Consider the following 25,352-nt stretch of genomic DNA (forward strand, 5'->3'; position numbering starts at 1 on the left):
TGATTGATGGGTGATTGACAGGTGATCAGTGGGTTATTACAGGGAAGAACAGATCTAACTAATGCACTGGCGAATTGATAAAGGGGGGTCTGAGGGCAATCTGAGCGTGTAGGCGGGTGATTGGGTTCCCGCAAGGGGCAGATTAGGGTCTGATCTGATGGGTAACAGTGACAGGTGGTGATAGGGGGTGATTGATGGGTAATTAGTGGGTGTTTAGGGTAGAGAACAGATGTAAACACTGCACTTGGAAAGGTGATCTGACGTCGAATCTGCAGGCGATCTATTGGTGTGGGTGGGTGATCAGATTGCCCGCAAGGGGCAGGTTAGGGGGTGATTGATGGGTGGCAGTGCCAGGGGGTGATTGATGGGTGGCAGTGACAGGGCGTGATTGATGGATGATTGACAAGTGATCAGTGGGTTATTACAGGGAAGAACAGATGTAACTAATGCACTGGCGAATTGATAAGGGGGGGGGGGGGGGTCTGAGGGCAATCTGAGCGTGTAGGCGGGTGATTGGGTGCCCGCAAGGGGCAGATTAGGGTCTGATCTGATGGGTAACAGTGATAGGGGGTGATTGATGGGTAATTAGTGGGTGTTTAGGGTAGAGAACAGATGTAAACACTGCACTTGGGAGGTGATCTGACGACGGATCTGCGGGCGATCTATTGGTGTGGGTGGGTGATCAGATTGCCCGCAAGGGGCAGGTTAGGGGCTGATTGATGGGTGGCAGTGACAGGGGGTGATTGACAGGTGATCAGGGGGATAGAGGTATACAGTACACAGGGGGGGGGGGGGGGTCGGGGAGAATCTGAGGGGTGGGGGGGTGATCAGGAGTCCCCAGAGGGCAGTTTAGGGTTTAAAAAAAAATAGCGTTGACAGATAGTTACAGGGAGTGATTGATGGGTGATTAGGGGGGTGATTGGGTGCAAACAGGGGTCTGAGGGGTGCTGTGGGCGATCAGGGGGGGGAGATCAGTGTGCTTGGTGCAGACTAGGGTGGCTGCAGCCTGCCCTGGTGGTCCCTCGGACACTGGGACCACCAGGGCAGGAGGCAGCCTGTATAATACACTTTGTAAACATTACAAAGTGTATTATACACTTTGTATGCGGCGATCGTCGGGTTAACATCCCGCCGGCGCTTCCGTATGGCCGGCGGGATGTTGCGGCGGGTGAACGGAGTCAGGCGCCGGCGGAGGATCGCGTCACGGATGACGCGATCGCTCCGCCCATGCCCCTACAAGGATCGCCGCCTCTGTGGGTGAGCTGGTCCTTGCAAGGTCCACTTCCCGGCCGCCCCTGTGCGTTAGGCGGTCGGGAAGTGGTTAAATATACTGCTACATAGAGTTGTTAAAGTATTTAGTATTATTAAAAATAAAAAAAGCTTTGGTATCCTGTGTATTAAAACCTTTGTTTAATTTAATACATATAATCGTGTATAAGCTTAATTTTTCAGCACAAAAAATGTGCTGAAAAGTTACTTCCTCTGCTTTTATGCGAGTCAGTGGAGCAGAGTGGATAGTGGAGCAGGTTTTGTTACTGACATAGGAGCGTAAGGATTGTGAACTAGTGATCCTGCTCTTGCCAGCTGGCTCCCTGCTGTGTCTGTGCCCCCAATCCCCTGCAACATGGTGTGCAGAATGCTCTGCTCAAGACTACCTGTGTCCCCTGGCTTGTGGAGCACAGCATGTAAGCAGCGTGTCAGCGGTGCAATGATCAGGGATTCCTGTGTGGCAATCGCTGTGTCTCATATCTCTGATGACATCTAATGGCATCTTGAGACAAAGCTGTATCATCCTTGGGGCACATCTGGCTATGGGGACTTGTACTGGTGGTACATCTGTGTACTGTGGATGGGGGCTATACTGAGGAGAGGGCTTATACATGTGTCAATCACTTTTTTCTGGTTTCTGAGGGAAAAGTGGGTTCCTGGGCTTATTAGTGGGTTGGGTTATATGCGAGTATATACGGTACATCAGTTTTCAAGAACTACTATAAAGTTTTTATATGTGCAAAAGAGAAAAAGACCAGTTCACCAACATAAATAAAATAAGTCTAAGTCGGTCTTTGCACACTATATGCAATGCGATCTGTCACATGCAATGCCATTCCTATGGAACTAGCACATTGATTGGGGTGTGTTGGGTACCGTCAGGATAACACACTGCATGCAGTGCTTCATAGGGTAATGTATGCATTTTATTGTGGCATTGATTATACAGTATATGGATAGGTTTATTGACTCATAAATTGATAATCCAAAGTTTCGGTACATCCATACGTCCCTTTGTTAAAGCGGTATAAAACCCTGACATAATATTCAATAAAAACTTTAAAAACTACTTTTTATATGTCATACGATTATCATATTTGCATGTGTGCATAAGTATTAATATTCCTTTACAAATTACAAGTTCCCAGTTTTTGCTTTGAGAGCTGACTTTGCATTTTATCCATAACTGGTTTTATTCATCTTGTATTGAAGGCAGGAATGCTTTGAGTTTCTGTCTGTGTCCAGGAGCTTCTGCACAGTCAGAGAATGTGTCACATTCCTCACTTGATACAATTAAGTAAACACAAGATAACATCTGCACTTCGGATGTGTCCAGATTTCTCTGCACTGAACTTTCAAGCTCTGTGTGTAATTGAATGCTGTTATAGTAAAAAAAATGGTGGTAGTATATAATATGCTGTAAATAATTTTTTAGGGCAAAGAAAAAATGCTGGGTTTCATTCTGCTTTAAGGAAAGACCATCATAACTCGGAATCCATCCGGTGTCAGTATTAGCATTGCCAACAGGTGATGTGCACAATAAAGGGCATTCTGCAGAATGCCCCATAACGTGTGCATCGCCTGTTACTGACACCGGACAGATTCTGGATTATCATTGTTTTTCCTTGACAAAGGGATGTGTGGATATTCCGAAACCTTGGATTATCAATTCATGATTCAATAAACCTATCTATATATACTGTAATTGGTGTGCCGAAATCCAATTCTTTACTTGATCAACATCGGTGGAGCTGTAAATTGTAACATTGTCTGAGCACCCAGCATCAGTTTCATGGATTATACCATATAGTATGCACATTACATTATTTGCTTTCCACATAGTAACAGTGAAGCATACTTTCAATGGTGTCAAAAAGAAGGCTTGATGTGTGTACCCAACCAAGCAGCACCTGGCTCATACTGGCTGTAAATTTAGCCTCTCGGCTCATTAAGGGCACAGTTTGTGCAAATCTGCATTCGCTTGCAAAAATATGCAGGGTCTTGAACCAACTACACTGCACTTCAATGCCCTGCAGTGTTTTGTCCTAGAAAAAGTATTTTCATCTTAACAGGGGCACCACAAGTAGGCACCTCGTGCGTAGCAATAGGGGTTGCAACCGCATCGGGGCCCTTAGGCCAGAGGGGTCCCCTAAGGGCTCTCCCTGAACTGCAGTATTAGCTCTCTATTAATCATGTGCTTATAATAATCACTTCTATAGATATATTGAATAGTAGTAATCATTAACAAGCTGTTTCCCATTCCCTTCCTGCACCTCTGACACTGTAGTTGCCATTGGCAGGTTTTGGTGCGCCGTATCAATCATTATTTATAGAGTGCTTGGGGGCCCCAATGTAAAACTTGCATCGGGGCCCACAGCTCTTCAGTTATGCCATTGCAACACTACAAGCACTGTCCAGAAGCATCGCAGTTACACCCCGGGGGACTGGGGGAGCAGAGGAGTGCAGGCGGTTCCTTGAGCATGGCTAGCGCTCAGGAGCGTAATACACACCTTCCCCCAAGGGAAAGAGTCCCTGCCTTTTTTCAATTTATGTTTATCTGCAAAGGTATGCAACACTGCATGACTTGGGAGCATCACACCAGGTAGGGAGCGCCAAAAGCATGTGGCCACTCAAGGGCTCCTCCCCCATATCGCACCGGGTGGGAGAGGGACAGCCATCCACCACCTCCCTCCAAAGAGAAAGAGATTCAGAACTGTCAAAAAGAAGGTTTGATGTGTGCTCAGCCAAGAAGTACTTTCAATGATACTGATGAAGTAAAAAACTTATCATGACTTGTTTCAACAAATCAAAATCCAGTTCATTGGATTTAAAGAGACTCTGTAACAATTTTCAGCCTTATTTCTTCTATCCTATAAGTTCCTATACCTGTTCTAATGTGGTGTGTCTTACTGCAGACTTTCCTAGTTGCACAGTGGCTGTATTATCTCTGTTATATAATCTACTCTTCTTTCCTCTGACTGCTTTGTCGGGCTCAGGCACTCAGGCTGGAATGTGCAGCTCTAGTTGTGATAGGATAGAAGCTAAACACACCCTCTCCACGCCCCCTGCAGGCTCTGTGTGAGTCACAGACTGAGCTCCTCTGAGCCTATCATATTCTGGTAACAGCCATGTCTTTTGTTTGTAAACACTGCCTAAAACTGGAAATTACAAGCCAGGATCACAGCAGGGAGTGGCAGAAACAGCACAGAGGGGCCCAGGAGAACATAATGAATAGAATGGTATGCTTTTTTTTTAAGAATTGTAGAGTACTCTTTAAAGTCTAAAATATAACATGATGAAGGCATCTAAAATAACAACGTAAGGATGTAAAGGTAGAAGTAAATTATTAAATTCCATCTAAATACAATACTTTGCATTCAATGATTTGATTTTGATGGAGTATTGATAAATTATTAAAAACTACCATATATGCTTGCTACATGTTCATTCGATAATAGATGTGTGGTGTTCCATTTGGTATTCGTCAAATTTGATTATTTTATATGTTCATAATTAATCACTTTTAAATGTATTAATGATTGGTAATTGTAGCGCTCTCACATATAATGGCAGCAGGGAGTATACCACAAACACCCCAAGCACCCCAAATCGTAGTAACCTTTAAAAATACACTGAAAAACTCCTGTGCTCTCTGAAAATGTATTAATAGCAATCACAATAAAAATAAAAAAACCCTCTTCTGGGCATTCACATCCACCAAGGATAATTGGTAATTAATGCGCTCCTTTGTTAACATCAGTCAGAAAATAACTCACATGTCCCCATGTGTAGTGTAGGTGAATCAGTCCTCCATGCGGTTCTTCTAGAGCTAACCCTTCAGATGTCAGTGGGTTAGAAGTTAACAGAGAGCCGCTACAACTGGCGCGGACCGGCCGGTTGGACTCGCTGCCAGGAGCAGCGGGTTGAGTTCGTAAGGCTCCGGACCCAGAAGTCCTCTTCGTGACGTCACAGACTGTTGAGCCAATAGCCAACGCGTTTCGAAAGGTACCGCCTTTCTTTTTCAGGGCATGCACATCCACTGCTCTATGTTTCTCTTATAGTACACTAATGATACTCTTCGTTCTACTGCGCAGTCTCGATTTAACTCTATCACTGCTGGTAGTCTTATTCTCTGCGCTGAGCTGAAATTAAAAGGAGCTGATGTTACTTAATTAAAAGCATACAGGGCTAATATTATTTGGTACTTAGTTGAAAGCATACAATTCAAAATCTTCACGACCGTTTCGCTCTCCTGAGTGTCTTCAGAGGCAATGCGCACCTGCCTCTGAAGACGCTATCTTTTTTTATGGATGTTTTATCTAAGCATATTGCATGAAGCCTTTTGGAATAAAGCTTTTTTACGCTGATTACCCTGCATGTGCCGACCATTCCTCTACTATCTGCAATAGAGTATTCATTGTGTAGATCCAATAGATTCTCCTCTGGACATTGTTCTAATATAGTCACCGCCTCTCCAACTGCTCAAAATTTTGTATAGCATAGAATGTTTACTCAGTGGATGTTTGGCTCTGCCTTTTCTAATATGAGTCACATGCTCCCCAAATCTGTCACTCAATTTTTTCTTAGTGCGCCCCACATACTGTTTTTCACACCCATATTCGATCACATACAGTATATAGTACAACCCCCATACTATTGCCCCACATACTGTTTTTCACACCCACATTTGATCACATATACAGTACAACCCCCATACTATTGCATGGTAAATAACCGAGTATCTTAAATACTTCTTTAGTTGTATAGGCTTGAAATTCATTTATTCTCATTCTAGCTCTTGTTTCTCTGCAGGGTTTATACATCATGCAGTTCTTAAAGAGACCTCCACCATTTTTAACCCTTTCGTGATCAATGACTGTTGGGGCAACTATATTCCTCAAACTTTGTGCCTTAGTGAACACACACCTTGGTTTTATATGCAATATATCCTGTAAAGTTTTATCATACTGAAGAATCGGCCAGTATTTGTTCACAATCTTTTTGATAGCAGGTGATTGTTGTGTATATTGCATTGTTATTGCAATTGGAGGCTGCAATTTTTCCTCTTTTTCTTTCTCTCTTAATATCACTTCCCTTTCCAGCAAGCGAATGTCTGCTTCAGTTTTCTTTAGATCATTTTCTTTGTATGTTCTTTCCGAAAATCTCCCACACATACATTTTGCTTGTTCATCATACACATCAAATTTGGTACAATTTCTCCCTAAACGCAGATATTGGCTTTTAGGAACATTACTCAGACACTTTAATAATTAAGTATAACTTTTAAATCTATATAGAACTTAATATAAAACTATAAAGAGTCAAAAAAAAAAAACAACTCCTTGTAAATAGCGAAATAATTATTTATATAGACTGCAGGGTATAAAATGTCAATGTATTAAACCAAGACCCAGTGTTGTTCTATAATTGTAACAATTTTAGTGATTTATGTGAGCGATACACAGCAAAGTGTCCTGAGAGTCTATGTATAAATAGTAGAAAGTGGGGCATGAGTGTGTGCACTAAGAGGTGCCACCAGCCAGAAGTAGGAGGTGAACCCACATCATGCATTCCAGCCCCCAGGAGGAAGTGTTGCCAGCCGGTAGACAGAGTTCCTGTTTCGGTTTAGCTAAATGGTGGAGTCAGGGCTCTATCTGGTGGTAGATTTGTATGAAGAGGATGTTGAATTTAAATGTTAAATCTAAAATAGTAAGTTGACATTTTCTCCTAATGCAAAGTTGCAACGTGGTGATTTTTGTGATAATAAAAGGAATCCGCTGGGAGTGCTCTTGAGCTGTGGGAAAACGCAAACGTTTTGCTGCAGTCGTGTTTCACAGCATTTGCAATTTCTTGTGTGTTTTTACATTTTGGGAGTGCATTTGCCTGCTTTTTAACCTCCTGAGCGGTATGGACGAGCTCAGCTCGTCCATCACCGCCGGAGGCTGCCGCTCAGGCCCTGCTGGGCCGATTTTCTTCAAATAAAGTGCAGCACACGCAGCCGGCACTTTGCCAGCCGCGTGTGCTGCTTGATCGCCGCCGCTCTGCGGCGATCCGCCGCGAGCAGCGGCGAAAGAGGGTCCCCCCAGCCGCCTGAGCCCAGCGTAGCGGGAACAAAAAGTTCCGGCCAGCGCTAAGGGCTGGATCGGAGGCGGCTGACGTCAGGACGTCGGCTGACGGCCATGACGTCACTCCGCTCGTCGCTATGGCGACGATCTAAGCAAAACAAGGAAGGCCGCTCATTGCGGCCTTCCTTGTTTATTCTGGGCGCCGGAGGCGATCGGAAGAACGCCTCCGGAGCGCCCTCTAGTGGGCTTTCATGCAGCCAACTTTCAGTTGGCTGCATGAAATAGTTTTTTTTTTATTAAAAAAAAAACCTCCCGCAGCCTCCCTGGCGATCTCAATAGAACGCCGGGGAGGTTAATGCATATGCATTTTTGTGGATACTGAGGGTAAATTAATGGAATGACATTACTTTTGTGATATAATTCTATAGTACTCTGGTAGTCATGTTTTAACCATGAGATTTAAATTTAGCAGAGGGAAGAAACATGGAGGGTAACGTCAAATGTGACCTGCTGCAGCCATGCTCAGACAAGATGTATATTAAATGTTTATTTATTTATTTTGTTTTATCTTTTTTGCTGCTGAGTAACCTATTCAGGTGCAAAACAATCTTAAATGGGGTTACAAAGGCTGCCATTTGGCTGCATCTTGATTGCACCCGAAAAGCTGGGAGGCTGACCTGACCAACAAGCATGCAGTTCAGCTTGCCGGGTAAAAGAGGCCTAAAAGTTACAATATGCCACCTGATTTACTGCAGTGTCATGATATGGCAGGTTTAAGGTACTTTATTGGCTACGCATCAGTTGTATGCACTGAACCAGAGGCCACTAAAAAGGACATGCAGTAATTTGGGCGCTGAGGAAAGCCGCTGGTAGAATATCAGTAAATTTATCAATGTTCTACTATTGGGCAGTGGGTAAAACAATGGTAGAATATAGGTTATTTTGTCTGTAGAAACCATCTTTTTTTAATTGAATTGTTGTAAAATCTGATCATTTTATTGTATCGTGTTTGGCCACCTTCAGATGCATGTGTGCTGCTGCTCTATGCTGACCAGTTTACAGATGTTAGTGTAAATTGTGCTGAGTCATGTTTGGTTTCCGCGTAAACCATCTATCTGTCTGTAGCCAGTGAATGATGGGAGATTTCCATGTCAAGCAATGAAACGCTCACCTGTAAATGAACAAAGAAACTTGCTTCAACTGCTTAAAACTGAAATAAAAAGGTAGTGCAGCAGTGTTCTCCCCAGAATTTTTTTCCAGCCGGGTGGCATGAAAAAGTAGCTGGGTGGGGCGCAATTGGAAAATGCAGAGCCGATGCACCTCTGCTTACAGCATTGGAGAAGGATAAGAGAAATGAGCAGATGTCAGCTGGGTGCTCACCAAAATTAGCCGGGTGGAGCACCCACCTAAAAGAGCTTGGGGAGAACACTGCACAGTTTTTATTGATTTGGAACATTGGATTGCATATCTCACAGACCTGCATACCATAAAGCAAGGATTAAACTTCAGCCCTTTTCATTAATTTTTCCTGCATGTGAATTCATATTTGAACTGACAGCTCATATAAATGAATGGGCTCATTCACATCTGATACGATTTCTGCATGCTGGGAATAAAACAGCATGCAGTACATTGTGCATTATCTCTGATTTTATCATTAGCTACTGTGGAGGAACACTCGTTTTTTCCACATACCCGAATGGTGTGCAGAAAAATATGTATGTTTTCTGCACATCACAAAAGTTAAACCTTCCTAAAGCAATTTGCCTAGCAGTTTATGGTGCTTCATTCATACATTTCTCAATAATGCCCTGATTAATTTACAGTTTATAAAGTGGTGTAGTGGCACAGGTACAATTATTTGAAATGAAGAGTGAGAAAAGAATGATGATGATGATGATGGCACAAAATGTATAGTAGAGTGCAAATGAACCGTGGCTAAACTTTTACTGTATAGTAATCATCATCATTTACGTGTAGCACAATATACAGAATCACTTGTGAACGTGTTAGTTTTGCATATAGCCTGAAAATTTGTGCCAGTGATTCTGTATATTCTGCTACAAATATATGAAGATAAGATAGAAAATACTGCTCACCACTTTGCTACTGTCATCCAGAAGCTGGATAATAGTTCAGCCAAAGTACAAGTAAATTATTATTATTTTTTTGCACTCTTGGATTTGTTGGGGAGTAGTGATCTCCTTGTTTCCAGCAGCTCCCATAATATCGTGGAAGGCCTTCAGGATTCCTTGTATACACAAAATGTATAGACACATTGGCCTCAATTCACTAAGCTTTATCAAACACTTTACCGAACACTTTACCAAACATTTGATAATTTACATTATGGGTAAAATCTAATTTTGAATTCACTAAGGTGTTATAGATTTATCGAATGTTTTATCGATAAAACATTCAATAAACCTATAACACCTTAGTGAACTGAGGCCATTAAAGGACAACTGAGGCTGGCTCACACTGCATATTGGCGCGGTGCGGCTCCAAAAACATGTCTTCGGGGATTACCACGTTACTATGCGTTAATCCACATCTGAAATCCGGCCAAGCAGGAAGTGACGCTCACTTCCTGTTGGCCAATCAATGACGTGTGCGGAAGCATGTTGCTAAAGTACATTTCTGCACATGCGCGACATGAAAAACTTTGGCGGGTCGTTTTCAAACAAATAGACTTATCTGACTCTTGGTCCAACGCAGATCACCACAGGTGCCGTGCAGTAAGGTAGGTATGTCTGGGTGTAAGATAGGGTACTTCCGGTGCAGCATAACTCAACGTGGGTGTGGTACATTTACCGCACCGCCCCAGTGTGAAAGGGCCCTGAAGTGAGAGGGATATGGAGGCTGCCATATTAATTTCCTTTTAAGCAATACCAGTTTCCTGGCTGTCATTTTGATCCTCTGCTTCTAATGCTTTTAGCCATGAAACCTGAACAAGCATGTGCTAATCAGGTATTTCTGATACTATTGTCAAATCTGACAAGATTAGCTGCATGCTTGTTTCTAGTGTTAATCAAACACTACTGCAGCCAAATGGACCAGCAGGCCTGCCAGGCAACTGGTATTAATGTTTAAAAGGAAATAAATATGGCAGCCTCCATATCTCTCTCACTTCAGTTGTCCTTTAAATGGTTGCTATCCGAAGTTTGCTAATGAACATTTGTGAAAGTATTATCTAAGACATCTGTATGCTTAAAGTGTATTATTATTATTCATTTGTAAAGCCCAACATATTCCATGGTGCTGTACAAAGTAAGAAACAAGCATGAGGTAACAAAATAATACAGACAATGGTTTACACCAATATAAAAAATACAGAGTTGGTACAAAATACAGAATAGGTAATTACAGTGACAAATCAAGTGTAGTCAGATAACCTTGTGAAGGGCCGCTTTTTGGTTAATACATGTAGCTGAACAAATATTTACGAAATACAAATGAAACCTTTTTTACCTTATATTTTGCTATACTTCATGTGTGTGAACTGTACTTTATCATATCAGTTACTTTTGTTGATGAGCATACATTGTTATATATATAATCTATTACTGTCTACACAGCAGTTTTGTTTGTTTTACTGCTAGGATGCAAATACAGAGAAGTTAAATTTTTCTTTGTGAGAAGATCATTCTGAGCGATCTTGGTTCCTGCTGCACTAATCCTATTTTCTTAATACTAAACACATTGAAGCTTCACATTGGTCTAAAGTTAGCCACTACCACCACCGCCTGGTAAAATGCTAGAATTGCTCTTTCTGTAATAAGACACAGGCTTGGTGCATTCCTCAAACAGAAGTACATGCTTCTCTTATGTTCTACAGATGATATTCTATATAACTCATTATTACAAGGTTTTGTTTTTTTTGTGATCAAACAGCATACTGTACTTATCTTTCTGAGGTGAATTACTGAAAAATGATGATAGCTTCGACATAAAAGTACAGCAAGAGAAGTCTTAATGTGCATTTAGTTAGACTGCGCTCGCACTATGCACGTTGCTTCATGCTGAGTTGCTTCAGAAAAGCAATGCCTGACTCAAACGACCACCTTACGTTACACCATCCACGCCTCAGATCACTGAGGGAGCAACCCTATATGTAAAAAGTAATACCACATAAAAAATTAATAAAGAGGTTGCTCATAGGTTTGGTGAAAAAGTACAAAGCATCAGCTTTATTGAGAAAATTGCACCACACAAAGACAAACCAATTAAAATAATTTAAAAATGGCCATCAGCGAACTATCACTCATCCACATTGCCCTCACATACCACCACACTCACAACCCCTTTCTGGTACCGGTACCAAAGTGTTTTAGATCTTCAGAGAGGGGGAAGCGGGTTAAACAGTGATTGCTGGCAAGTTGAAGAATGAGTCCTCTTTTGTTTGCAGATTGTGTGTATTTATGCATAAATAAAACAATCTCACCATCCTATACTGTCACCATCTGGAGTTGGCTCCACCAAGGGAGGCTTCCTTCCATCACAGGCACTTTACTTCAGGTCGCGACCATTTTGCCGTGGGACTCAGACAGACACTGGCTCAACCCATCCTGCCTGATACACAGAGGCGGGGAACCGATGCTGTCATGCCGCGCATGCATACAAGCCTCATGCTGTTTGACTGCAGCCAATGGAGGTGTTCTCAGGCCATGGGACCTGAACCCGTCCACCTACGCATTGTGCCCGCCCACTTGCGAGCTTCGTCAGGATGTGCGCGGTTTGTGATTGGTCACCGGAAGCCATTAAAAAAAATGGGCGCCGCATAAACCTCAATGCTAGTTTTAGACATCAGTAGAGGGAAGGCTCATGTGAGAATAGAGTTAGGTTAGGTAATGATAAAATATTTGTTTAAATTAGCAATATTCTACTATCGAAATTAGGCACTGCCCCATAGTAGAATATTGATAATTTTACTGATATTCTACAAGCAACTTTCCCCTGCAAAGAACCGAGGTCTCCTTTTTCCATGTACACCTTCATGCTGCGTTGCTGCATGTGGACACAATGCCCATACATGTTGCTGCCAAAGCAATCTTGATGCTACAAACATGCAGTAACATGCACATTGTAATGTGCAGAGAGGGCACTGCATTATGCCCGCATTGTAGTGCAGGCATTACGCAACATGCATGATGTGAACTAGTTACAGTATGTACTGATGTTCTCTCGCACGTTTCTCACTATTTCTATAGATGTAAACTGACCCTCTACACATCAGAATCTTTATTTTCGCCAAGCACGACGTGCCCGGAATTGGGTTTGGCACATACAGGGGTACTGATACATGAAATAGTTACAGTTACAGGACAGGACATGCAGTAGGAACAGAACATTATATAGCATTTATACAGAGGGAGACCATGTGGCATAAGTACCACACAAAAACCTAGCAAAATAACCAAAAAAATACACTTAAGGTGGAGCATCGTCTATGTGCAGAGTGCCTCAGTGCGGGCATGATAATTGGGGTGGGGATGGGCATTTCCATGGAGAGCGTTCAGAGGGTTGACAGCCGAGGGAAAGAAACTGTTCTTATGTCTTGAGGTCCTGGTGAAGATGGATCGGAACCGGGGCCTTAGCCTCGAGGGGAGCTGACTAAAGAAGCGGTAGCCTGGGTGTGAGGGGTCGTTGGTGATCTTTAAAGCTCTGGAGTTCAGCCTAGAGTGGTAGAGGAGGTCTAGAGTGGGAAGGGATCTCCCGATGATCTTCTCCGCTGATCTAATGACCCTCTGCAGTTTGAGCCTGTCGCTGGCGGAGGAGCTGGCGTACCACACCAGGATAGACGAGCATAGGACAGATTCGATTGTGGCGGAGTAGAAGTTTGTCAAAAGCTTTTGGGCCATACCGAACTTTTTCAGTTGGCGGAGAAAGAAAAGCCTCTGTTGGGCTTTCCTCTGTGTTGAGGCAGTGTTGGCTTTCCACCTCAGGTCATTGGAGATAATTGTGCCCAGAAGGCGGACACTGGGGACTCTTTCTACTTCCTTGCCATCAATGCAGATTGGAGGCGGGGTGGAAGAGCGACTCCTGAAATCCACGATCATCTCCACAGTTTTCGCTGTGTTCAGGACCAAACCGTTCTCTCTACACCAATGGCAGATGCTATCGACCTGGTGACGGTACTCCGTCTCATCATTTTTGGTGATGAGACCGACAATGGTCGTGTCGTCGGCAAATTTGATTACTTTTACCGAGTCTGACGTGGATTTGCAGTTGTTCGTATATAGAGAGAATAGAAACGGCGACAGGACGCAGCCTTGCGGGGCTCCTGTGTTGGTGATCCTAGGTTGTGAGGAGATAGTGCCTAACCTGACGACCTGGGACCTGTTGGTGAGGAAGTCTGTGATCCACAGGCATAGGGTGGGGTGGACTCCTAGTGCAGAGAGATTGTCTTAGAGTATTTTAGGGCTGATGGTATTGAAAGCCGAGCTGAAGTCCAGTAGGAGGATCCTGGCGTAGGAGTCTGGTCTATCCAGGTGTTCATAGGCGAGCTCCAAGCAGATGTTGATGGCATCATCGGTGGACCTGTTTGCTCTGTACGCGAACTGGTGCGGGTCCAGCAGTCCCTCAGTAGAGTGCTTAAGGAGGGGAAGCACCATGCTTTCAAAAGCTTTCATGATCACGGATGTAAGTGCCACGGGCCTGAAGTTGTTGAGGTCGCGAATTCCCTGCTTTTTGGGGACAGGGATAATGGCGGACCTCTTGAAGCACACGGGTACTTTTCCTTCCTGGAGGGACCTCGTGAAGATGGAAGAGAGAGTAGGTGCGAGCTGTTTTAGGCAGGCTGGTGACACACCGTCCGGACCCGAGGCTTTCCTAGCATTTAGCCTTAGCAAGTGTTTCAGCACATCCGCCTCCTTCACTGACGGTGGGTGTGAGTTAGGGTTAGGACCCGGGGCTTCAATGGCAGATCTTGCAGGTGGCTGTGGGAGTCTTGCAGGTGCTGGGTGGTTCTCGAATCTGCAATAGAAGTCACTGAGACTCTCAGCAAGCTCAGTGCTGGGTGTGGCATGCTGAGGGGGGGGGGCTTGTAGTTGGTGGCAGCCTTCAGCCCTTTCCACACGGCACGTGAGTCGTTTGAGGAGAGGTTCTCTTGCAGTTTTTCCGCGTAGCACTTCTTTGCGGACCTCAGCTCTCTGTTTAGGTTGTTTCTCGCCTTCCTGTATTCATCCTGGTCACTGGACTTATGTGCGGCTTCTTTGCTGCGTCGTAGTTGTCGTAGTCTTTTTGTGAACCACGGTTTATCGTTTGGATACAGCTTGAAGGTTTTTGTTGGAATGCAGGCTTCTTGCAGAAGCTAATGTACGAGGATACATTGTCTGCCCACTCGTCCAGGTTAGGCGATTCCAGAGCCTTCCAGTCTGTGCAGTCAAAGCAGGCCTGAAGTTGTAGTTTAGCCTCACTTGACCACACTTTGGAGGACTTGGTGACTGGTTTTGAGGTTTCCAGGCGCCTTTTATAAGTTGGTATCAGATGGATGATGCTGTGGTCAGATGATCCTAGTGCTGCCCACGATGTCGCTTTGTATGCGTCTTTCAGGGCTTTGTAGCAGTGGTCGAACGTGTTGGCACTCCTGGTGGGGCAGGAGATGTGTTGATGGAAACGAGGCAACTCCTTGCGGAGGTTTGCCTTGTTGAAATCCCCCAAGATAATGAACAGCGAGTTCGGGAGGGCCGTCTCCCACTGCATGATGGTATCACTGAGGTCGCGCAGAGCAGCATTTACCTCTGCATCAGGGGGGATATACACACCCCCGAGTACGTAGGAGGGAGAACTCCCTGGGCGAGTAGGTTGGTCACTCTGAAGATGTTAGCAACACTTAGGCTCCCTGCACACTGCAAATCCGTTTTGTGATTCCATTTCCGATTTGCAATTCCGATTTTCCCTGAATGCAATCAACAGAAATACGGAGGAAAAAACGCAGCATGCAGTAATGATTAAAAATCGGAATTGGAATCGCATGCAGTGTGCAGTGTGCATTTCAGAAATAAAATCTATTTTCTAAATTATAATAATAAATAGCAGCCTTTTTTCAGCTGCTTGATGACAAATATAAAATATTTTACATTTATTGGAGGAACCCATCCCTTCCTTTCAAATTGCCGCGATTTTTCCGGAAAACTGGTGGAGTAGATGGTGTCCGGCAATGGAGGAATTGCTAATGGCTGCCCCCAGTATAACCCTAGCTATGCAAAGAAAAGGGTGAAAAGGATGCACTGAAATGATCATAGGTTTGAAGGAGTGTTTATTTATCTTGTATGTGTCAGAGTGGTGCAACTAAATATTTTTAAATATTTTTGACTAAAAAAATGTTTGGTTTGGGTCCGCTTTAAAGTGAACCTAAAGTCAGGAAGAAAAAATGAGTTTAACTCACCTGGGGCTTCCCTTAGCCCCCTGAAGCTGATCGGTGCCCACGCTCACTCCATCAGATGTCCCTGGACCGGCCGGTGGCGACTTCTGGTTTCGCCGTCACCGGCCGACAGGCTGGGAACGCGAGTGATTCTTCGCGTTCCCAGCCAGAATAGCGCCCCCTATGCTGCTATTGCAGCCTCCCTATGCTGCAATAGCAGCATAGGGGGCGATATTCTGGCTGGGAACGCGAAGAATCACTCGCGTTCCCAGCCTGTCGGCCGGTGACGGCGGAACCGGAAGTCGCCGCCGGCCGGTCCAGGGACATCTGATGGAGTCAGCGAGGGCACCGATCAGCTTCAGGGAGCTGAGGGAAACCCCAGGTGAGTTAAACTCATTTTTTCTTCCTGACTTTAGGTTCACTTTAAGGTGGCCACACGGTAGTTTTATTTATTTTTTTTTTATTTGATTTGACCAATCTGATCCAATTTTTTGGTTGATTGGAAGATGAAAAAGTTTGTTGGATAGAAAACCCTTCCTGCATGGCAACCTTTCACGCAATAATTAACTTTTGATCATTTGCATTTTCACACTTTGACATTTATCACCATATTCCATCTCTTTACATGTATCAATATTTAATGCGATCATCATTTTCTGTATTGCATTACAATTACCACTAACACCACATTGCTACTTACAACCGCATTTACCACACTTTATTTTTCTACAACGCTCAATGATTTCTGTTTATTAATTACAGAAATAAACAAAGTACCAATACAGTTATATATTATGACAATTCTACAAAACCTTAGTTGTGATAAAATGAGTTGGGTGGAGCCTAGGTGGAACATGACCAGCGTGATGTGCTGAGGAAACGTCCTCTGATGCTTTTTACCATATTAACCACTTCAGGTTTGGGGTTTTATTACCTACTAGTAGACCAAAGCCCATTTAAATACGGGCTCTAGGCCTGTCTTTTAAACTGCGCATCCACGCGCACCCGTCCTCCTGTCTCAATGGCTGTCCGGGTCTGTGCTGCACACATGCGCAGTAGCAAAAAGCATGGACCCAAGAACACAGAGACAGGAACACGCAGGGACACAGGTTTTATTATAGAGGATGTCATCAAAGTGATACATATTTATTTTATTTTTTTCAGGACAAACTAGGCTTTTTTATGTAATTTTTTTTCCAAGTCTTTTTTTAATTTCACAAGCACTTTGAGGACAATTAGTTGTAAATGCAAAATGTACACATTTTCATGTTTCTCCTTTCTAATTTTTACATGACAAGTGCCCAAGTTGTAAAACACCTCAAAATACATTACTTGACCGTCACAATTAAAAAGATACCATACATGCTCTATTTCATTGTTCGGCATATAGCGCACCATTATCACCAGCCTGTGCATCTGTAGCAATTGCACGCAATCACTAGGGCATACAGTTTGGGCACCCCAGTGCAGTATAGATGCATTGCTAGGCAACAACATTTCAATGCATTTATATATGGGTCCCCGAGTGATCACATCTGATCGCTATGGGCATCAGCCACTACAGGTGTACATGAATCTTAAAGAGAACCAGAGACGAAGCACCCCCATGTATTTTATTACATTTATCAGTGGGAACATGACTGAAAACGCCTACCCTGCTTTTAGTTTCATTTTTATCTGCTTAATTAGTCTATTATCAGCTGTGATAAGAATCCCCGCCTCAGTCTAGGTTTGACCTGGAATCATTATAGCTGAGTCACTCTTCTGTAGAGTCTTTTCAAGCCCAAGCCTGCCACCTCCTGGCTCAGATTTCCTGCTTTGCATACTGAGAGCTGTGATGACATGGGAGAGGCTGCTGCTGCTGAGAGAGAATCTCTGAAACAGACAACTGTGGCTGTAATATGATCTGTGTGCACTCTGTCTGCATAGATAATGATGATGACTGAAGTTTCATTCCTATGAGAGACACTTCCTACAGGCAGCTGCACATCATACCAAAATGAAAGCACACAGATGAAAGGCTGCAGCAGCCTTTCACATATAGCCTAGACAGCAGCCTAATCTCATATAGCCTAGACAGCACATCCAGAACAACTCATAACCCGGAAGCAGAAGGGATATGAGCCGGCGGCCATATTGGATTTTTCCTGGAGCAATAATGGATAAAAACACTAAAAAAAAGGCACACCAGAGCGGCGAAATGATCAGGTAGAGCATTTATTCTCTACAAGCTATCGACTGATATGTTTATTTTGTGTGAAACGTTCATCACTGGTTCCCTTTAAAGGGAATGTCCAAGCAAAATAAAAAAAATGAGTTTCACTTACCTTGGGTTTCTACCAGCCCCATGCAGCCACCCTGTGCCCTCGTAGTCACTCACTGCTGCTCCAGTCCCCCGCTGGCAGCTTGCCGACCTCGAAGGTCGGCGGGCCGCATTGCGTACATTTTTACTCATTCCCGCTAGTGCAGGAACAGTAACGCATACATTTTTACGCATTACTGGGTGAATGCGTAAGAATGTACGCATTGAACCAGTAACGCGCAAAAATGTATGTGTTACTGTTCCTGCACTAGCGGGAATGCATAAAAATGTACGCAATGCGGCCTGCCGACCTCCGAGGTCGGCAAGCTGCCAGCGGGGGACTGGAGCAGCAGTAAATGACTACGAGGGCACAGGATGGCTGCATGGGGCTGGTAGAAGCCCCAGGTAAGTGAAACTCATTTTTTTATTTTGCTTGAACCTTCCCTTTAAGACCAAGGGACTTATTAGTCTGGTAGGGGTTAAAACTTTTAACAAAAACAACTTTTTTTTAATGGCTCATTGTCCCTTTAATTAAAAAACTTTATATGAATGATTGCTGGTAGAAGCGATCGCGGCTTCTTTTAGTGCTGGACATGAGTTTCACGTCCAGGAATGAGTAGCTAGTTTGGACATGAGACTCACATCCGGGAACCAGAAGTAGTTAAATTTGTGAGTAGTACAGTACTCTGTGTTTTGTATCAAATTAAAGAAGGTTTTACACTATTTCAGGCTCCTTAGTCCTTAGATAAAACTTGGGGTACTTGCTGCTAAGGGGTGTGTGTTGGAGACCAGCGGCAAGGCCAGCAGCATTAACCCAGAGTTGTCTAGGGAGGTGGAAAACCGGGGAGCTCATTTCTTCTCTCTTTCTCTTCCTAGGTTTCCATGGATTCAGGTCTTCTTGGAAGCTTTCCTTTCCTTCTCTTTCTTTCTACTTTTCTCTCTTTATTTTCTGGTTTCTCTTCTTTTGTGATGTTGTATTGCAGCTGTACCTCAAGATGCCTCAAATGCATTATCACAGATTCTGCCATAGGGATGTTGTTATTTTGTTTGGATCATTTGAGGTGTTGTATAACATACTGTATCTGCTGTTATAGCTCCTGGATGGAAGATTGTAGAGGCCTTTGGATTCAGGATGTCAATAGTTGTGCGCCACATTGTTTCGCTTGTTTATACCATTCCTGACCGTCGGCCTCTTTCTTTTGACTGAGATAGTTATTTGTACTATTCTGTATCTGTAGTATGTTTCTTTTTGAGTTTTGTTAAAATGTCTTTTTAAATAAAGAATCTTTAAATAAAGACTAATAATAAAATTGGGGAGCTGTTGTAGAAGACAGGAAGAAAGCAATTATATATAATTTAAAAAACGAGCGCTAGGCCTCGGCTTCCCTCCCCTGCAGCTCAAGCTCGGCGAGCATGCCCATGACGTGCGCGCACGCTCGCCCCCCCTGTGCCTGTCCTCCTGTGCTGGCCAAAGTCTGTCCCCATGCCGTGCATGCACACCAGGCACTACACATGGACACAGGAGGACGTGTCACTAAGATTTTTTTTTTTTTCTAAGGAGAACATTCTAAAGAGGACTATTTTCCTTTTAGGTTGATAAGTAGTATATGGACATTTGGGCAGTACACTCTTAACCTTTATTTGTATGTATGATTTTGGTGTAATGGAACACTGTTGGTGGTGCAGCAAGCAAGTTTTACTGTTTGAGTAAATAGATAGGAGCTAGGAGAGCACACCTATAAACGAACAATAATGCATCATACATGTTTACATTAACCGCTGAATGCGGGACATTGCAATGGATTCAGTGTAAACTTGGCCTCAACTCCCATCAGCGCTGAGTCACTGACCTAAAACAGCATTTTGCATTCACTTGCTAAACTAGCTGCCCCTTTGTTTTAGGTGTTTGAAACTACTGAAGGCAAAGACCAGCATCCCTGCTAGGTGAAGCACCCATTTTAGAATACAGAAAAAATGGTAGCTTTTATAATCTCTAAACACAGGTTTACTTTAAGACTTTCTTTGTTTGTGACAGCCCTACAGATGACTGTAACCGGCTATTGATCCCTTGATTGAAGATAAGTGTCTGTACAGCTAGTACTGCAAACTGCATCATTTACATGATCGGCAAAAAATGACTTCTTCAATAGGGTCTTTATACAGTCATTTTGCATTTGCAACTGGTGCATTTTTTAAGATAAAGCACAATATCAGTTGTACTAACCAGGATGATGATGCATGAAGTGGAGATGAGAAGTGCTCATGTTTGATAAGCTGCCATAACAAACAAGGATTTGATACTTTGTGCACAGTTATTGAATGCCTCTAAGCAGAAGCCCCAGCCAGATTCAATAGTCACTTTTTCTTCTGTGTTTCAGCTTCCCTTTGCAGCTTGCCTAATGGACATTGTCAGGAGTAAACTCAATGAGAAAAAGAGACTTGTAGAAGAATATGCTTTGCTGAAAGCCAGAAATTCCAGGTGAAGGACATCTGTTTCCATGAGGAATGGGGAACTAAGTAACCAGATAATTGCACTTTGCCACACACTGTGCCATTCCACACACGCAGATCCTTGATTCTGCACTCAGAATTGCTGGTAAAGTTTCATTTGAAAACGTCCAATCAATTATGTACCTACATAAAGATCAATGATGTATAACTTTATATATATTTTTATTTGTACATACTATATAAGATATTTAATATGTTTTACATGTGCTGATGGACAACAGGCTGGTAACAAAATAAAGTATAAACTCACTTTTGTCTCTTTTTCTTGTAAAATGTTTGCCACATTGAAAATAGTCTAATCAGGCTATTAATCCATCGTCCTCACATTTGAGAGGCTTGGGGCCTTGTTCACTCAAATTTGGTAAAACTGGAATTTACAGGTACATGAAAATGTTACCTGTACCATTGCCAGAGGAGTAGTGCACGGTACACTATTACTGCAATACGTGATACCTGGGTAGCGCATGCATAGATAATATGCCAATATGGCAGCTTCCATATTTCTCTCACCTCAAGTTCCTTTAAAATCTTATTTATCACATATCCCCTTTGTTTTAGAAAGAGAAAATAATATTCCTCTTGTTTGATGGACTTTAACAAAAGCAAATTGCACTATAAAGCCTTGTTCACATTGCTTTCCATTTGCGTGGCCGTTAGCGTTGGGCGGTTTTTGACGCATATTTTTTTTTATATTCCCGGCGCTTGGGTGGGCAATTTGTTTTTGTGCTAAGCTGTTTTCTAAGCATTTTTCCTGAGCGGTTTTTTAATTCACTCCCTGACGCAAGTCAGGAAGTGAACTCTTTGACCCGGAAAATAATAAATACAATGTATTTATTCTTAAAAACGCGAACGCAATCGATGCACAAAGCGATTTTGTGAGTGTTTTGTGTTTTTCCTATAACTTCCATTGAGGCGGAGTCGCCTCGAAAATGGTCCGTGCACTGCTTTGCTAGCCGTACAGCGCATGACCCGCGGTGATATGAACCTTCTCATAGACATTCATTGTCCACGCAGTCGGGGGATGTTTTTAAAAAGCACACGTGGGCGAAAAAAAGCTGAAACCGCCTGCAGTGTGAACGAGCCCTAAAGGTCAGTAAAGAAAATGCAGCTGTCATTTCCTATTTTTAATAGTGCACCGATATTACCAATAAAATACACGCTGAAATTGATTGGCCCAATTCCAAATTGCATAGTATTTGCTTTAAATATGCATGCAAGTTGGAATCACTAGCATATCATTTACCATCTCTATTTCTCTGTCTTTACTAATAGGAAATATCTATTGTACAAAAGGAAACTAAGCACCAGATAATTACAGAAAAGTTATTTCCTTATTTTGTGGTCTTACTGTCACCAATGTAACAATATATATATCAATGATATCAATGTTTTCACTGTAGTAGCAGTAGAGTATTGTACCGTGTTAGCCATCAGTAAAAGCAAGACATTTTGAATCAGGATGATACCATTTATTTGTTAACTTAAAAGAATTAGAGTAAGCTTTCGGCTGTGCAGCCTTCATCAGACTCAATCCTGTAAACAAACAAGGAATTGAGTCTGACATAGGCTGCACAGCCTTAAAGAGAACCTGTACTGAGTAAAAAAAATTTAAAATAAACACATGAGGTAATTTCAAATGAACATTACATAGTTACCTTGCCCTCAGTTCCTCTCAGAAGCTCACCATTTTCTTCTGACAATAATCCCATCCAGTTCTGACAATATTTTGTCAGATCTGAAATATATCAGTTGCTGTAAGTAAAATATCAGTTGCTGTCAGTTAAAGCTGAGAGGAAAACTGATGTACCAGGTAATGTCCATGTTTCCCTATGGCTCAAGTGGGCGATGTTACAGTTTAACTGTGTGCTGACCAGAAAGCTGTTATGGGTAATGGACATTTTCAAAATGGAGGACGGAAAATTCCCTTGATCACAGTGAACAAACAGGACGCGGGACAGGAGAAAGACACTGAGGAGTAGACTACATGGAAGGCAAGTATGACTTGTGTATGCTTATTTTGACTTTTAATTTTCAGTTCAGGTTTTCTTTAAGCTTACTCTTATTCTTTTACGTTAGGTATAATCCTGATTCAAAACTTTCTGCAATGTTTTTATCATGACACAGTCTATGCATCATGGGTTTGCATGGCACGAGGCAATGAGAACCATATACAGTGGCACAGAGGATGTTACAGGTCAGCATGTCCACGTCAGTCTGCATCTCCATAGTTCTAATGTGCAAGAAGACCATTATCCTGCAAAACGTACAAAAATCAGGCGCTTAACATGATCTTCATCAATGTATTGAATTGCAATTGCTCTTACAAAATGTTTGTCTAATGTGGTGTTAAAGGAAAATTATCAATAAATATGTTTTTTAAACTGGGATGACTGGGAATACAAAAACACATAGTAGGTAAGTACACTTCCAAGCAGCACCTGCCTTATAAATGATCTGCAAAAGCCCGTCAGCAAATTAAAGGCGCATTATGTGCATTCAAACTGCAATACCAAATTATGCAAGGGCTGAACTGACGCCAATAAATGCCTCAAAATTAAGGGAGACCTTCAACTATATATAAATGGTTGAATTATAGTATTGATAAAAACAACCTGCATGACATTTACCTTCAGTTGCACCACTATATTGCACCACAGCATAATTTGCATTCAGTTGCTCCAATGGAGGATGCTCACTTCCAAAATGGTTTTGCATGCACAGGCATTCCGTAATAGACCCTTTCACCATGTTGAAGTCCACTCCAGTCCTACGGGGCCCTAGCACTAATATGTGACTTGGAAGCCAACTTACCTGTGGTATTTCAAAAATACACAGAGGTACACAATAGAGGCAGGGCCCCGGGCACTCACATCACCTGGGACCCCGCTCTGCAAAACACACCCCAGAGGGGGCAGAAGCAATGCTGACAGCCCCCCAAATATAACTGGGAATACCATTTCTAGGTGTTCCTAAGTACTGCTGTAAATGCTTTTCTGTTATCTCTTACTTTTCATGTTATAAAGGGGTCTCACTGATGGGTGTCAAACTGGTATCGGACCATAGAATCATGAGGAGAGGGGGGGGGGAATCTCTCTCCCTACATCTGTTAACACTGTGTGTACTTTCTAGCTTTTGCAGGTGACAGGTCTCCCTAGCTGCCTTTCTGTCTCTGAATGAGCCATCAGTTCTAATTTTGTTTCATCAGTCCATAGAACACTATCCCAAAACTTTAGAGTAGCACCTGTCTCAGCTGTAACAAGTGCAGTTGTGTCTTTAAGAAGCCCTGCAGCTCTATGTAGCTAATGTCCATCAGGTGCAGCTTGGTTTAGATGTGCTGCCATTCCTCTCTGCTGTGTACAAAACTGTACTACCTTTCAATTGTTGTTATAACTCATCTTCAGATTTCAATGTTCCAATCTCCACATGACCTGGCACCTGCTGATGCAAAATGGCAGTCGCGAATGGTCTGACTTATTGCTACTTACTTTTGCCTCATTGCTACTTGTGTCCCTTGCCTGAATCGGGGTCAGAAAGTAAGGGGGTTGTTTCCAATGGGGCACGGATAGCAATGAAAATCCATAAATATGAGAGGTTACAATAGCCTGCGTTTTATACAAGACCAGAATGTTTAAGCAGTTGTTCCATTTTATGTGAACATTGACACTCTCTTCGCTGACATAAATTATTATTATTTAGTATTTATATAGCGCCAATATCTTATGCATCGCTGTACAGAGTATATACAGTGGCTTGCAAAAGTATTCGGCCCCCTTGAAGTTTTCCACATTTTGTCACATCACTGACACAAACATGAATCAATTTTATTGGAATTCCACATGAAAGACCAATACAAAGTGGTGTACACGTGAGAAGTGGAACAAAAATCATACATGATTCCAAACATTTTTACAAATAAATAACTGCAAAGTGGTGTGTGCGTAATTATTCACCCCCCTTTGGTCTGAGTGCAGTCAGTTGCCTATAGACATTGCCTGATGAGTGCTAATGACTAAATAGAGTGCACCTGTGTGTAATCCAATGTCAGTACAAATATAGCTGCTCTGTGACGGCCTTAGAGGTTGTCTAAGAGAATATTGGGAGCAACAACACTATGAAGTCCAAAGAACACACAAGACAGGTCAGGGATAAAGTTATTGAGAAATCTAAAGCAGGCTTAGGCTACAAAAAGATTTCCAAAGCCTTCAACATCCCACGGAGCACTGTTCAAGCGATCATTCAAAAATGGAAGGCGTATGGCACAACTGTAAACCTACCGAGACAAGGCCGTCCACCTAAACTCACAGGCCGAATAAGGAAAGCACTGATCAGAAATGCAGTCAAGAGGCCCATGGTGACTCTGTACGAGCTGCAGAGATCTACAGCTCAAGTGGGGGAATCTGTCCATAGGACAACTATTAGTCGTGCACTACACAAAGTTGGCCTTTATGGAAGAGTGGCAAGAGGAAAGCCATTGTTAACAGAAAAGCATAAGAAGTCGTGTTTGCAGTTTGCCACAAGCCATGTCAGGGACACAGCAAACGTGGAAAAAGGTGCTCTGCTCAGATGAGACCAAAATGTAACTTTTTGGCCAAAATGCAAAATGCTATGTGTGGCGGAAAACTAACACTGCACATCACTCTGAACACACCATCAACACTGTCAAATATGGTGGTGGCAACATCATGCTTGGGGGGGTGCTTCTCTTCAGCAGGGACAGGGAAGCTGGTCAGAGTTGATGGGAAGATGGATGGAGCCAAATACAGGGCAATCTTGGAGGAAAACCTCTTGGAGTCTGCAAAAGACTTGACTGGGGTGGAGGTTCACCTTCCAGCAGGACAAC

The 25,352-nt window shown here is 43.0% G+C and overlaps 1 protein-coding gene across 2 annotated transcripts in view; it reads left to right on the top strand.

The window, feature by feature from the left end:
* Window positions 1–25,352, top strand: part of CNTLN (centlein) — a 540,427-nt gene that overhangs the window by 426,837 nt on the left and 88,238 nt on the right. The window contains exon 27 of one of the 2 annotated variants that reach the window (XR_011020538.1): window positions 20,380–20,597. Coding sequence is in view for 1 of the 2 variants with exons in the window: in XM_068234381.1 (XP_068090482.1) it covers window positions 20,380–20,480 (101 nt within the window). In the remaining variant the exon portion in view is untranslated. The remainder of the gene's footprint in view (window positions 1–20,379; window positions 20,598–25,352) is intronic. The other variant, XM_068234381.1, reaches the window with a different exon arrangement.

The sequence above is a fragment of the Hyperolius riggenbachi genome, chromosome 1, assembly GCF_040937935.1.
Source record: "Hyperolius riggenbachi isolate aHypRig1 chromosome 1, aHypRig1.pri, whole genome shotgun sequence".
Lineage (NCBI taxonomy): Eukaryota > Metazoa > Chordata > Amphibia > Anura > Hyperoliidae > Hyperolius > Hyperolius riggenbachi.